We start from the raw sequence: 13,547 nt of genomic DNA, 5'->3' as shown, positions 1-13,547 counted from the left end.
CCTTGGTAAGGGTATTGGAAAAACCTATGACTATTCACTTAAGTAGAGAAAATCCAGTTCTCCACCTTCTGGGTGGGTCTCCTTTCCTCTCACACGACTTCTGTATTCACAGGACCTGCGACACCAGGTGTGTGGGGCTTTTCTCCAAGCAGTTCTGTGCATCATCATTTCCCCTCTCCTCTGGTTGTTTACCACCAGCACGCAAATATACTGAATGTGCTCCAACATCAGACAATCAAAACACACACAAGACCCAAAAGCACGATTCACCTCCTCTTCTCCCGTTGCTTCCTTAATTCTCTATTCCCTTTCCTGCCACAACTCCTCTAAATAGCTTTCTACTCTCATTTTCTCCAGTTCCTCGTCTCTCGTTTTCTTTTTTATACGCACCACTCAGCCTTTTGTGCCAGTCACTTCACCGAAGCCAAGCTACTCGAGTCACAATGACCTCTGTGTTAGTCAAGGTAGTGGTGAATTCTCTATTCTCCTTTTCTGGCACTTTTCAGTAAAAATCACCCTTAAAAATGCTGTCTTTGCCTCAGCTGTGCCTGCAAAAGTCTGGGTGATCTGACCCTTGATTAACTATTCAATTCCATTTGCTATCATCCTCTTCCTTAGTCACATGCTACGCCACAAAAAATTCCCGTCATTCGTTGAAGACATCAAACTTGTTCCCAAATCAGGCCTTTTCAGTATTTCTCCCCCAGAACATTGCCAGACATATTGTAGGTAAATATCATTAAATAAAAAATCTGTAAAAATAATTCCTGTGTCCTCAGTTTGGGAAATTGAGATAATGGTTAGAAACCACTGCAGGAGAAAATTCAAGCGTCTCATTCACGTATACAACTCAAATGTATTATTTGAATTAAAATTTCTCTTGATTTTATTACTTTTGACTGTGGTGTTTTTCCCCACCAAGTTTGGGGTTGGGATTAGGAAAGAAAGGAACAACAAGTGTCTTATTCCATGCTTTAAAATAAATGTTAAAGTAACAAATCTCGATAGCTCTCTCCAACTCCGAAAGGAAGAGTATGGTCTATGATGTTAAATAGGTTCATTTTACTACTACGCTGAAATCACTTCTCATCTGGGGAAAATCACAATATACATAGCAGTATTTGTATTTCACCTTTTCTTTGGGGAACTTTATCATAATAAACACACCTGTATGTAAGGTGGGTTGTAAATTTTTAAGCCTCGGTTTTCTGATAGGATGCCCTAAAGGCAAACTCAGGGTGAGCTATATTCTCAAGAGTATGTTATTCTATTAGACCTAACCATCTCCATATATCTTTCTTGAAAGAAAATACAATAGGGTCATAAGATCACATAAAATTAAAATTACACAAAGTAGCAAAAGTCTGTTCTAGGGTTCATACCTGTCAGTTAGTAAAAATTTACCCCTCGTATCGGTTTACATTTTCTTCCTTTATTAAGATAAGTCGTACTTTAAAAAAACGTTATTGAGAATTTTTGGGAAACCAGGGGCCAACTTTCCACTCTTTCTGTACTGGGAATGCAGTAGCATTGAAGATTCATTTAAGTTCTTTCAGATGCAATATGTCCAAATCCTAACCTGCTTTATGCATAGACTAAAGACCAATACACACCAAGGATATGGTTCTCGGTCTGTCACTGTTTCTAGATATCCTCTTCTTCTTTTTTTTTTTTTTAAACCCTGTGAAAATATTCCAAACGATGTAAATGCTTTTATAGAACATAACTGGGACTAAGAACTTTAGAACTTAAAGACATCTATCGAAAGATTAACAATAAAACTAATATTATATTATTGCATTATTTGAAGTAGGAGAGAAGAGAAAATGTAAATAATATTGTGGGTAGTATGTAGATATGTCAAAATTGTGAAATAGTATTCAAATTCGCTAACATTGGTCTTTAGTATTGAAGATGGGCAAAGAAACATTGCAGATTGAGGAAAAGACTCAGAAAACATCAGAATGCCCAATGTGTTTGCCTTTTTATACTTATGGTTATAAAATCATCACATACACACAAAATCTTTTTATCTACCTATAAATTATATGTTTTATCCGCATTTACAGTGAAAGCTTTAGATTACAGAAACTGTGTGAACTGCCTGAGGCTTCATGGTTAACATTAGGCCGTGAGCTCACACTAGCACGTGACTGTGTATTCCCAACAATGAGGAAAGGAAACTCAAATATTACTTGGTTAATTTCTCCAGAAATTAGCTTTAAATAATCAAAGATCTAGGTCTGGTGTTGCTCTGACCTCTACTCCCCATCTCCCCTTCACCCCCAAGGAAATCCAGGGGGCAGGATGAGGCATGAAGCCAATCTGAATATTATTATTATTATTATTATATGATGATGATGATGATGATGTTAGGTTTATGGTACTTCTCAAGTCAGGGGAAAGAGCCACAGGTTCCTTCGGAGAGCAGGTTTTGTCTGAATTCTTTTTCTTGGGTTGCCTCATGGAACTGAAATACCCAACTTAATTGGATGGGTAACAACTTTAAACTCCACCTACATTCAAATCCTCGAGGCACCGCCTGGCACTGGGCTCTGGGAGGACACGGGCTGAGCTCACACCACTGGACGTGCTCACACGCTTTCCCAGCTGTGTTCGCAGGGCAGGAACATGAGAAATCATCCCATAGGGAATAGCACACACCTCCGTTGTGACAGGGGTTGGACTGAGCAGAAAAGAAAGCAAAGCTGTAAAAAGCACTGGCAAGTAACCACAGAAACAGTAAAGGCATGACCCCATATCTGTTCTTTTTAAATGCTTATTTTCTACATATTTACACTTTGAACTTTTTATATCCATTGGTTGACAAATGGAAAAAAACTTACTGCTACCATTGCCAACTCTTTTCTAAAAGAGAAATGGGGCGAGAAAGAAACAAAAAGAAAGATGAAATGAGAAAGAGAAAATAGATAAGACCATTCTCTACAATACAAGGAGAATTTTAAAAGGTGTTATGACATTCTCTGGAATTTCTAAGTTACAAGGCACTTTCAATCACACCAATTACCTCTTGAGGTAGAGGTTATTACCCCTGTTTTTACTAATGAGGAAGCAGAGGGCCCTCCTGTTATCCAAGATCCTAATAAATAGGCCAATGGTGAAGCTTGGTACCTAGAGCCTCTGGATCCAAAGACTGACCTCTTCAGGTGCTGGCCTTTCACTCAGAAACATACTATTATTATCTGAGTTCTTAAAAGGTTTCTCACAAAATATCCAAAATGAAAGTATTTAAAGGAGAATTTCTGAGAGCTGAGATGGTATTGATCTCAGTCCCACTGTTAAGATGTGATTTAGTTGAGTTACATAACCTTTCTAAACTTCAGTTTCCTTATCTATCATTGACATAAATGGGTAATAACAATGCTGGTTGTACCCAGCAGTCCTTCAGCAGAATTAAATGGATTCATCTATGTAAAGCACTGCCTGGCACATTGGCAGTACTCCTCTAGTCATATGAACAGGATTCATTTTTGTACATTTAGAAGCAAGACCAGTGCATGGCGGTAGTCAGAGCTCAATAAATGTTCAAAAGATATAAATGCGTTTCCTTTGAAAGGTCATGCAGAGCTGACAGATTCACATATTTGAATAGCTTTTGGAAGAGCATAAAAAATACATAAAGTAAAACATAGGCTCAGAGAAAATATATTTTGGAGAATTTCAAGTCCAACTACCAGAAGAAAGTTACCATTCTGGGTTTCTTGTTGTTGTTGACTTTATAGTCAAAAACAGTGATAGCTGGGCATTTAAAATACATGATATGATGATCTCTTCCAAAATGAGTTAATTCAGTTAGATCTCTGGGATACCATTAAGAGTTTGGGAGTTAAAATATTATTATTCTTGAGCAATTTGTTGTTGGGGCAATAGAAGCCTGTGGCTGGAGATATCTTGGATGGTTAAATAGACCATGATGCCACCAAGGTCAAAGCCATTTTTTTAATGGCTCCATATAAATCCTCCAGTCTTGCTGGAAAAATATTGATGAAGTGTTATTCTGGCTGGTGGGTCAGTAATGTTATCTTCACATACAAAGAATGGTTATAATAAATTATTTAATGAAACAACAGGTGAACATACAATATAGACATAGTTGGTGTGAAAATCCTACCTTGCACATGTTGTCTCCAGGACAGCCTTGGGTTACATTGACAAGAACTGGATTGTGGGATGCATTGTTTGTTGAACTGGGGAAGAATTCCAGATTCTGGTTGTTTAATCTTATATCTTGGATACAGCCTTTAAAGAAGCCACCATTAGCTTCGGTCTCTGGTCCGTCAGGCAAGCCACCAATGTAGATGACATCTCCTTTTTGGATTTTCCACGTAGGGGCAAAAACAAATCCTAGGTTCTGTGAAGACTGATATAGTTCAATTTTATTTGGCTTGATTTTCAAAGATATCAAGTGGACATTTCCATCACTAAGAACAAACTTTACTACTAACTTGGAAGAATCTGGATGCAGCATTGCTAGTCTGCCATGCTCTAGCCAAACACGGATGTATTGATAAGTCCTGTTTTCCAAAGCTAGGAGTAAGCCTGATGGTCGATGTGTGCGAACAAACATAGAGATGGTGAAGTTCTCTCCATAACTCTCGTCAAGATTAAAAGCAGCATATCCCGTGGCGTCATCCTGGCCAAATCTACCTGCCACATACTCTTCAGTGACAAAATAGAGGAGGAGAAACACAGAAGAAACATTTTAAGACTCAAGTAAGAAGGGCCACAAGATGAAAACACACACACACAAATATACCCCTATACGTATTTTTTAAAGACTAGAACAGGCTTTTTCAATAGAATAACATTTTGGCCTCATTTCTCAAAACTTCTGAGTTGACTGAAATTTACTTGGTTTACTGACTTTTCTGAAAATAACTACATTTTGGTTTATAGTTTATAGTTGAGGCCCACTGCTCACAAAACGTAAAAAAGAAAGATCTCTGTGCTGATAAAGTTACGATTTACCTCTCCGTCCCTGCCCTAAAATGCTGGGGTTTAATGACGGAATATTAGATATTCTGTCCTCCGACATACTGGAAGAAATCTGAGGAATAAGATCTTTTCCGGTAACATCTCAAAGCACTGTTCAGGCATCTGCCATCTTTGCTATTTGAGGACACGGGGAAACAAATGTCATTAAGTCTAATCATTTTTACTAAAGGACAGGGATCAAGAATTAGATTCGCAAATCCCCTTTGGGCATGATTCTGCAAATAAAATAAAAGGCAAGGGAGTTGAACAAAGAAAGAGAAATCTTCCTTCTGTGGCCCTAGTTGGGAGAGGCATGGGAGACAGACAAGTAGTAGGAGGGGGGCAAAGCTGGGCACTGAACTCACCCAGCATTTCTTTAAAGAAGTTAGTCATGCACTAATATGGCGAAACTATCCTCGTACGTCAACTCAATAAAACTCTTGAGATGTATACAAATGAACCCTTACTCTCCAAAATATTGATGATATTGTAGGAACTAAAGTTCCTGTCTTTTTTTCTTTTTCTTTCTTTTCTTTTTTTTGAGGTTGGGGGTGTTGGACAGAGGGAGAGGGAGAGGAGAGAATCTTACTGCCAGTCCCCACACCCAGTGTGGAGCCTGATGTGGGGCTCGCTCTCATGATCCCAAGATCATGAGCCCAAGATCATGAACTAAAATCAAGAGTTGGATGCTTAACTGACTGAGCCACCCAGGTGCCCCTAAATTTCCCATCATCTTAAGGCTTATATTCTAGTTGGTAGACACAGACCAGACACAGTTAAAGAAACAAACTATATAGTATGTCAGGAGGTGGTAAGTCTTTAGATATACAATAAATCAGGTAGGGAAAGGGAATAGGTGCTGGGGATAGAACTAGAGTTGCAATTTTTTAATACAGTAGTGAGAGAAATACTCTCTGATATCTCTTTGATAACATTTGAACAAGAACTAAAAGAATGTAGAGATACTGTTTCAGAAACTCAAGGGAGAAGGAATGATGGCTTGGATCAATGGTAATGGAGAAGGTAATGAGAAACAGATTTTGGAACTATTTTGAAGGTAGAACCTACATGATTTTCTAGGACAAGTTCAGCAGTTCAATGCCAACGTGGGTTTTTTTGTTTGTTTGTTTGGGTTTTTTTTGTTGTTGTTTTGTTTCCTAAACAGCTAGAAGCATTGAATTTCCATTTGCAAATACTGAAAAGAAAACAAGAGGCACAGAACTGGGGGGAAAGTGAGAGTCCATATTAAATTTGAGGTGCCCTTTTAGGTATCTAGGTGGAAATGTCTAGTAAACAGTTAGCTGTAGAGGAACAGAGGAGACATTCTGGGGATGTCTCCTTCTAGCTAGAATGATTTTGGATTTGTCATTGTAATTATTGCTATTTAAAGCCACAAGACTGGATGAGATCACCAAGAGAGTGAGTACATACAGAGGAAAGAACGGGTCCAAGAACTGAGTCCTTAAGCACCAGACATTTGGATTTGGAGGTAAAGGAGATGACAAAAAAGCAGCCAGTAAGATAAGAGGAGAACCAAGAGAGAGTGATGTCCCACATGCCTAGGGAGGAAAGAGTTGTCAGGAAGAGCGAGCAGTTAACTGTGTTTACTGTTGCAGCAACAGGTATCATGTCAAAAGAGGGGCAGTAAATGAAAATTGACCATTTGAGAGGTCAAATGAAAATTGACCTCTCTCATCACTGATGAATGTGATGAGAGAGGTCTTGAAGAGATGGCTACCTTCAAGTTTTTACATCCCATTGCTAATCAGAAACAAGACAGATTTTACCGTATTTCATTGTGTTTCAATATCGCCATGGTCCAGCTGAAGTTTGGGCAAAAGGTAAGATGTATTTTAGTGTAGCTGAACTACAGTTAAAACTTGCTTGGCTGGGACGCCTGGGTGGCTCAGTTGGTTGGGCAGCTGCCTTCGCCTCAGGTCATGATCCCAGCGTCCTGGGATCGAGTCCCACATCGGGCTCCTTGCTCGGCAGGGAGCCTGTTTCTCCCTCTGACTCTGCCTGCCACTCTGTCTGCCTGTGCTCGCTCTTGCTCTCTCTCTCTCTGACAAATAAATAAATAAACTCTTAAAAAAAAAAAAAACTTGCTTGGGCATCATCTGTGTTTGAAGACCTCCTGCATAAAAGGCTACATATGCATAACTCTGACTTGATTTTCTATAGGAATACTGCATTTTGAATCTGTGTTTGGAGACCACCTGCTCCGGGCAACTACAGGTAGCTATCAAAGTGTACTATTAAATAAAATAAGCCATTTGAAGAGGTTAACGTCTCTGAATACACTGCGGCACTTTCATATGAGATAAAATGTTTAATAGGAAAATGTGGCTCTTGAAACTCCTGAGGTTTGAGAATATGCACAAAATCATTCAACCTCATGGGTGACAGGGACCCTGCTGGTCATCCTAGAATGCCTGCAGATCACTTTGTGGATCCAACTTAAAAGACAGAACACAGAGCTGTTTTAGGGGGGTCTTTTGTTTGTTTATTTTTTTTTTCTTAGACGCTTGTGTCTCCAAAAATCCCATTCTTCTTCCAAAATCACAAGCAAGTAGTCAGAGAATGTGATTTACTACATGATTTTTGGAAACACCTGAAGCCATATATGACTTGTCTGTAAACATGGGAGGAGTGATTCTCAACTGTGTTGCTCATATGGCATAAAGAGGGATGTTAAATGCAGATGAAAAACAGCTTCAAGTTCTGACTGGTAGAATACAACAAGGTCAAATTTACTAGAGTAAATAAAAGCCTCTTGCTTCCAAATATACCTCATTGAGGGTGGAAGAAACAGGATTTTGTGGCACCGTAAGTAAGCATGATTCAAAGTGAGCCAAGCGTAGAATGTAGTTGCCAAAAGGTCAATGTAATATTGGGCTGAAAACAGAAGAACATTATCTAGAAAGAGAGGTTGTAGTTTTGTGTCACTCTGCATCATCGGGCATATCTAAGAACCAGATAAGCAAATTCATTCCAAAGCAAGCAACAAGGGAGCAGCTGATGAAGTGTGTGAAAGCTCTGTCAGATGGAAAATGTTAGAAGAAACTGGATATGTTTAGCATGATAGAAGTGATGGCTTGGATGGTACGAGATACTTCAAATATTGAAGTGCTCCCAAGAAGAAGAAAATGGAAGACTTATATTAGTATGATTTCAAGCGTCACAATGCTGCCAATGAAGGAAAACTCTAAGCAATCATATTTTATTTTGGTATAAGAAACAGCCTTAGGGCAGTTTCTGGAAAGATAGAATAAATGAGTTCTTCATTTCTAAAAGTATGTAAGGAGAATTTTGGTCACTACCTTCGGCAGGCACGATCGATGTATGACTAGATGTATGACTGAAGATAAATCATATGTAAATTGCTTCTACAAATAAAAAGTATTCTGTAGAAGACAAGAGGTTTTCATTCTGAATGGCATCTTGGCAGCTGCACGGTCTTAGACACTGTCAACACAAGAAGATATGTTGAGACAGCTCTGGGAACTAAGCTTTGAGAAACACTTTCCAAAACTCCCCTTATTGAGACATTGGATTATTTCTAAAAGATCAATGCAAAAATATTGGATATTTCCATGTTATTCATGTTTAGTCAGCCAACTAAATCCTCCATTGATCCTGCTTGTTCATTTCAATGGGTTGGGAAATACTGAGCCAAGATCCTTAACTGAATGAAGTTTGCCTTGGTAAGAGTTAGTACCTCTTCTCTCTATTGGGAGTACATGTGCAATGATAGAAAGGCTCCGTGTTCTCACTATAGCCTGTAAGCATCTTTGTAATGAGAATAAACTCCCCAGCAAACATAATATATAACACCAATACAGCATATTTTAGTTTTACGACTGAGGCCATATGAAAAATATAACCTTTCTTAAATTTATACTGAGAATTTTTGGAAAGAGATTTTGGATTTTGGAAAGATTTTACAGAACTCCCTCCCTATATAGCTCACGTTTGAAGCCAAGAATTTCCACGAGGGCTAAACAGTTTCAAATGGTGGGGGGCGTGGTAGGAGGGTAAAGCAACTGGGGGAGGTAGGGCACGTAACAAATTCAGGAACGTTGTTTCAAAACATCATGATTTTCCAAGTTGGAAAAAATAAACTAAAGAAAACCAGAACCCACTGGACTGGCATCCCTTGAAACTATTTACAGGACAGTTAGCATTACCGCAGTCAGTATTAACCTTATGGGTCGCTGCATTTGGAAGCCAGTCAAAACAAGTCAGCATCTGTTTGTTATTTTGTATATGTAGTAAAAATATTGCCTTTGGGTCAATTAAATTTTTCTTCAAAAAGTGAACAGTGCCTCAGCATAATTTCCCCTTTTCTCCTTTAAAAAAAAATCACAAAACAACTTGCCATTCTATTTAAAATATTACATAGAGCTAGTAGATGCCATACCTCATTGTCAAACAGGGCCATGATTTGTAATGAATATTGTGGTTAGCAGGGAGACCCATGAATAGTTTCTAATAACTCTTAGCCATTCATACATGGAATAGGGTATAGGCTAAGACTGGTTTTAATTTTAGTTCATATAAAGCAGAGAAGACTATTTACCAGATGTTGTCCTACTTCAAGTTGCTCTAAAATCATAGGGTAAATTACAGCTGAACTTCAAAGCAGTCTGTTGCAATTACCTCTTAGACATTTTCAAGGCATGATGATAATAATGAAAAGAAACCTATGTATTGATCACTATCAACAGCAGTCTTTGGAACAACGGTGGAAGTTAAAGATCTTAAAATACATTTAAAGCTGTGATTTGCTAGAAAAATCAGATCAATTAGTTTATGGTATCTATAAACTTTCACTGTTGTCCCTACCCACATTTTCTTCCTTTCTTCCATCCTTCCTCACTCCCTCCCTTCCTTCCTTCCTTTCCTTAGGACACGTCGGTAGAATATCCGTTTTCTCCAAAGTAGCCCTGGAAAATACACCTCTGAATAGAACCAGTGGTTTATAAAAGTGCTAAACATGAGCATGGTTTGGGAGCAAGTGGGAATTGCATAGAATGGGTAGCAAGGAAGTAAATATTTCCTAAGAATCTACTACGCACAAGACATTGTGCCAATACTTGGCATTGACTAGTTTCATGTCTAATGGTCCTTTTCTCTAACAGATTATCTCTCTTTCAAATATGATTTATAGCACATTTCTGACACACCACAATTTATAGTAACACTTTGTAAACATATCAAGATGAAAACTCATTTAGTTGGAGCTATCGGCTTAATTTATTTTTTACTTTTTTTTTTTTTTTTACTTCTCTGCATGAATGACATCTTGGTGTCTAATGAATCCACTCAAAATTAATTAATGCACATTACTAGCCTTCTCTTTTTTCTCGTTAGTTGGCAACCAGAAGCAGAAGTGCTGAGGGGTCATTACGTTTCGTAAGAGGAATGGCCCAATGGCTGTTTTTGTTACCGCGCTGTTCTGAGGCACCGTCCTCCTGGGTGCCCAGCCCTCTCTCACCTCTCAGGCAGTTTGGGCCTTTGTAGGGTCTGTAGCAGTCACACTGGTAATTCAGCCACAAGTTGATGCAGCGTCCTCTGTTTTGACAAGGTTGTCTTTCACACCAATCCCTTCTCACGCAGCCTGCCTTGACATTGAAAGACGAGCCAGATGAAATGGCCTCTGGAGTAATGTGATTCGAATCAATTTTAACGTCTTGGAGACAGCCTACAAATGAAGGTGTGGATGGTATATTGTAGAGGTTACGCAGAGCAATGACACTGCTGGCCGTGTCTCTGGGTAAACCACCCAAAAAGGAGTTTTGAAAAGCACATATTGATTGATCACTTTCAAATGGAGAAGGAGCTTTCATGATGCATTTCTCTTTACAAGAGTTGTCAAGTAAAGTAAGGGTCACAGCCTCTGCAAACATCACCTCCACTGAATGCCATTCTCCGTCGCTGGTGTTGTGGGAAATGTAGAGGAGCACCTTTGTCTGATTATTGACTTGGATTGATAAATGAATGTAGCCACTTAGCAACTCCAACATTATAAACATATCCCTGTTGCCTCGGAAAAGTAGGAGGGCCATTGGCTGAACAGTCTGGAATCTGAGGGCTATGTGACAAGCTAAGCCCTCTTCTATAAGTGGGCCACTTGTGATCCACAGGAAGCCATCACCTTCAAAAGAAAGTGTGGTGACAAGTTCACACAATGACCCAGTGTAGCCAGGGGGACACAGGCAGCTGAATCCATGCTGGCCATCTTGGAAGTGAGGGATGCATATTCCATTATTCAGACACTGGTGATGGGTACATCCCAGGAGAATATCAGAACAGTTCCTTCCTCCATAAAATGTTCCCGAGTGGTTATCAAATGGGCAGTGGCAAGTATAATGACCAGGTAAGTTCTCACAGGTACCACCATTTTGGCAAGGGTTTGAAGAGCATTCATCCAAGTCTTCTTCGCAGTGGATCCCTGTTAAATAATAAAGAATTGGTTGAAATTGCATATGTTGAGATCAAAAATACAAGTTTCACATGATTTCCATGTATGATCTGTGGAAGTGGAGAGCTAGCTCAGTTTTAGGACAGTAATGGAATAAAATGTGAATAGTTTTCAAGGAAGTTAAAATTGATTATATCATTCTGTGTGTGTTGTGCAGACAAGTGCAATCATGGAAGACCCTCAATTCTTCCTCTAGAAACAGGCTATTTACCAAATATAGGGGTTGACTCAAACTACTATTGTCAGACATGTACGTGACACTCAGTATCATAAAAGTGATAGAGAAAAAGCGATGCTTGATAATAAATTATTTATGTGGGGATTCCATTCTGTGATACTGTTTATCCTGTCCCAGGCTGCTGATTTTGCTCTTTTTTACTTGAAATTGGTGATTTTACCTCTTACCTTGTTTTTATCTCCCCATAATCCCTAAAACTAATGTTTTCCAGATATACAGATGGTCTAGACAACCTTCACCATGGACAGCTTCTAAGATGAAGAAAGGCCCTGTTTACTCTTGTGTACTTTTTTCCATAATTCCATAAATCATGAAATATAACCCATAACATGCTCTTATAGTTTTAACTTCACTTTCCTTTCCTCTTTTTCCTGATTCCAAGTCTCTAAGTAGAGAATTATTAGAATTCATGTAATGAAAGTAAGAAGAAGAACTAGAACACCTTTCAAGAGTGATGGTTATTGCTTTTCCAGTGAAGTTCAAACAAAGAGGTTAACAATGATTGATATGTATAGAGCACCGTCTGGTTTCCCGGACACCTTCATCTACATAATGTGTCTGTGGCTACCACATTCTTCTGAAGGTTTCAGTGTGGGTTTTCTCAGCTTTCTTTTACAGAAGATACTGAGGCTTAGAAAGACTGAAGTCTAAACTCCAAAGCACTCCCACAATCGGTTTCTAGGTTTTTAAAATCCAATCTGGCATCATCTGTTCTTTAACTGATAACTTAGTGCATTCTCACTTACTGTTATTACTAATATGTGTTCTTACTTTCCCATTTAATTCCCTACCTACACATATGTATTAAAAGTACATAAAATATAAAAAAAAAACATTAAGTAGAAAGTTTAAATTACAAAAATTTAATCAAAGGCTCTTATACTGATAAGGTTGGATCTGAATTTTAGCAAGGCTGTGAGCAGGTTACATTCATTTTTTTGTGTCCTGTTTTCTCATCTACAAAATGGGGTTAATAATAGTCCTTACATCACAGGGCTTTTAAAAGTTAGAATTAATCCCACATCTACATGATGATCATCTAACATGATCATAAGATGATCGCAACATTGCTTGATATATAATAAATTATCAATCAGTGTTGGCTGTTATTAAGAAGTAATAACCAAAGGAAATACCCTCTAATGACCAAATTCAAACAGTACTATAGTCATTGAGAGAGACTGTTTGGAAGGTGTGGGCATATGGAGTGACCCACAAATTGCATAACTTTACATAATAAGCACATTAGGCTAGAATCTCATTACATTGTACTCTTCATGAGGGAAGAGAAAGTATCTGTTTTATTCACCAAAATATGTCTAAACCATAGCATAGTGTCATGCCCACATTTGACACTTGGTAATTTTTGAATTGATTAATGAAGACCTTGGTAAGGTGATTAAAATATTTATAATGCATTTAATCTGATCCAATCTAAAACCTGAAGTGCTCTTCTTATGCAGATTTTCAGATAAATGTTTCCATTGTTAATCTTTGCCCTCTGCCATTACGTATGCCATCTAGACTCTTCATAAGATTGTGTCATATTTTTACACTACTTGGATTGCTTTCACACCAGCTCGTTGATCAAAAGTATTTCAAGCTCTGTGAGAAGAGTGAATATTTATTCTCTTAGAAACTCCCACAGCACCTCTAGAGGGCTGAGCATATACGCATTATAAAAAGCTTGATGAGCAGGAAAAGTAAAACCAAATTGAACTGATTTATTTGTTTTGCTTTTTTAAAAAATATTTTATTTATTTATTTGGCAGACAGAGATCACAAGTAGGCAGAGAGGCAGGCAGAGAGAGAGAGGAGGGAGCAGCTCTC

General features: G+C 38.4%; 1 protein-coding gene across 2 annotated transcripts in view; it reads right to left on the bottom strand.

Moving 5' to 3' along the window:
- CRB1 (crumbs cell polarity complex component 1) overlaps window positions 1–13,547 on the bottom strand; it is a 147,513-nt gene that overhangs the window by 40,005 nt on the left and 93,961 nt on the right. For both annotated transcript variants that reach the window (XM_032317053.1, XM_032317054.1), the window contains 3 exons: window positions 10,493–11,449; window positions 4,133–4,680; window positions 2,521–2,686 (listed from right to left, as the gene is read on the bottom strand). In XM_032317053.1, coding sequence (XP_032172944.1) covers window positions 2,521–2,686; window positions 4,133–4,680; window positions 10,493–11,449 — 1,671 coding nt within the window. The remainder of the gene's footprint in view (window positions 1–2,520; window positions 2,687–4,132; window positions 4,681–10,492; window positions 11,450–13,547) is intronic.

Source organism: Mustela erminea, chromosome 17, assembly GCF_009829155.1.
Source record: "Mustela erminea isolate mMusErm1 chromosome 17, mMusErm1.Pri, whole genome shotgun sequence".
In the NCBI taxonomy this organism is placed as follows: domain Eukaryota; kingdom Metazoa; phylum Chordata; class Mammalia; order Carnivora; family Mustelidae; genus Mustela; species Mustela erminea.
This window is presented reverse-complemented; position numbering and strand designations above follow the sequence as displayed.